Source organism: Alosa pseudoharengus, unplaced genomic scaffold, assembly GCF_046254945.1.
Source record: "Alosa pseudoharengus isolate Yale_2024_CS ecotype anadromous, Long Island Sound unplaced genomic scaffold, YU_APseudo_1.1 YU_APseudo_1.1_scf_2, whole genome shotgun sequence".
In the NCBI taxonomy this organism is placed as follows: domain Eukaryota; kingdom Metazoa; phylum Chordata; class Actinopteri; order Clupeiformes; family Clupeidae; genus Alosa; species Alosa pseudoharengus.
Genome location: NW_027468663.1, coordinates 9,975,380 through 9,977,832, shown reverse-complemented (window position 1 = coordinate 9,977,832; position 2,453 = coordinate 9,975,380). Strand labels below are relative to the sequence as shown.

At 38.7% G+C, this 2,453-nt stretch overlaps 1 protein-coding gene across 1 annotated transcript; it reads right to left on the bottom strand.

Moving 5' to 3' along the window:
• Positions 1-292: 292 nt before the first annotated feature.
• Positions 293-2,231, bottom strand: LOC143135458 (phospholipid scramblase 1-like). Its single transcript, XM_076296123.1, has 6 exons — positions 2,169-2,231; positions 1,953-1,995; positions 1,413-1,633; positions 900-1,061; positions 528-689; positions 293-337 (listed from the first exon to the last, which is right to left on the bottom strand). Exons 1-6 carry the CDS (start codon positions 2,229-2,231, stop codon positions 293-295), a joined length of 696 nt encoding a protein of 231 aa, XP_076152238.1.
• Positions 2,232-2,453: the final 222 nt, after the last annotated feature.

Sequence of the window (2,453 nt, the reverse complement as noted above, 5' to 3'; positions counted from 1 at the left end):
AAACTTATCTAAAAAAAACAGTCAAAAGATTTTTACCAGTCATCATGATTCCCACATTGTTCAGTGGTTCCAAGATTAGTGTTTAATTTTTAATTTTATCCAACATCATACACATTTCAGATTGTTAGTCTGCTGGCTTCTTTTTATTGTCAGGTTGAAAACACTATGACCGAGACATTCAGAGTAGCTGACTACAAGACTAAACCAAGGAAAGAGGACCTTATAGAAGTGGCAGTATTTGCACATAACGGCATCTCCAATTTAAAAATATCCCCATCACTGACGTACCATTCTAATGATGATCTTGCTGCTTTGAATGTTCAAAAAACATAAAGTCCTGAAAGGCAAAACAGGAAATATTTAACACTGAAAGCAACAAACGCAAGTAACAAAATATATGCACGCTATGTTCATATATAATTAATGAAACATACAGTGTGTGTTTGTCCATGTTTGCTTGCTTCGTGTTTGTGAAGACTACCATATATACTCAATGATAAACTTTTTAGGAATGGTCAACTACTTACTATGAGAAAACAAGCTCCCAATATGGTGGCTTTCATTTTCACATCCATATCCATTGGAAACTTCACCCCAAAGTTGTCAGCATCTGTATACATCTCATTCCCAAAGCCAGACCACTGCTTAGAAATACGACCAACGACTGAAGTCTCATCCAGTGATTTGATCTGATTTTTTTTTTTTTTTTACAAGATAGAAAATTATTAGTATGAACTACTAGGGTGTATAAAACAGCATTGTATGTACTAAGCTATATAGAAACAGCTTCCAATGTGAGTTACAAGAATTTTATTATAATTATAATTTGTGTGAGGATATATTGTGTTTCTAAGTGTTTGCTTAGTCCTCAGTCACCTTGCTGATGAGCAGTGTTTTACCTCAAAGTTCACATCAGAGAAACACTTGCAGTCACAGAAAGGCCCAGTAATTCTCAGCACAGAATTTCTTCGCTCATCCTGAATGGTGAACTTGGGAATATACGGGTGCCAATTCTGTGTGACATATCCAATAGGGTTTCCTGGGGGAGACTGTACTTCCAGCTAAATAACACAACAGTGAAAGCAAGAGATTAATTCCAACAATTCATGTTAATTCAATATACTTAAAGTGAAAATAAACCGCCAGGCTCAAAACAGCCTTCTTAGGTAGCTGAATTAAGTTAATGTAAGTACTGTAGTGTGATACTATTCTTCGCTTGTCACACATTAGTATAGAAACATTGTGTACCTACAGTGGACTGCTGTGCTTTGTACGCTGGACAGCTGTGCTTTGTCCTACCCAGAGCAATCATTTACATACATATACATATCTTGCCGTAAATTTATTTGCTGACTGCAACAATTTTAAACAGCACCACCACCAACAACAACAAAAGCATGGAATCGGCTTACCTCTTGGAGGCAGCAAGGGAAGCAGCAGGCACTGCATTTGAGAGGCCTTGTCACAGACATGACAGTCTGGCCCATGTTGTCCTGAATGTGGATGGCGAATGATCGCATCGGCCCGCAGCACTGCAGGGTGAGGCAGTCGTTTTCCTCAGCAGCAAAAAACACCTGCTGTCCCAGACTATTCTTCACCAAATACTTGTTGTTTGTTTCAAAACCCATCATCACTGTAATTATAATGTGCAATTTGTATAACAGCTTGGTAACACCTTAATTTAACCTTGTGCATGGTCCGTTGTAATAAGTAGCATGCAATTCATGTCTACTTTGGAAATACATATCTTGTTTTTACCACACATAGGCCTGCAAATGATTTCAGTCCTGCACCATACTTGATTAATATTTTAGAGACTTGCATAATTGATAAACCTTTACTTGAATTTTGTTTTTGATTTGACAATGTCCCACATGCCATCCTAAAAACACAACTTCAGCCTCATGTTTAGTTCAATGTTTTCGTGTCTACAGTACTTTCAGTAAACATACCTTCCATCAGCTCCATCTGCTGGTGAACAAGAAGCTGGTCAATCTGTGAGACGGAGGAACACAGTACTGCCAGTTACATCAGTTGCTTTTTAGTTGTTAGTCAGTGATGGTTCAAACAATGGATGAACTCTTACTTTGTCTTATGGACTAATACCACTGTGGTTGGTGCTGTACAATATGATGATTTTTAAAAAATTGTCCAAGCAGCCATCTTACTTGAATAAGATACTCTAACCCTGGTGGGCAGTCTGGTGGTCTCCCAGGAGCAGGCATTGGCATTCCCACTGGCATCTGAGGAGGGTACTGTGGGTGCACTGGAGATGGCATCTGAACTGGCATTTGAAATGGCATATACCCTAAAAGAAAGGCATAAGTATGGCTCATGAATATACATCCACAACAGTTACACAACAGTAAGACTGAGACAGCCAGTTATACATGTGACAGGTCATACTGACAATAACTCTGTCTACAAATGTTGTCACTGGCAACTACCTGGTG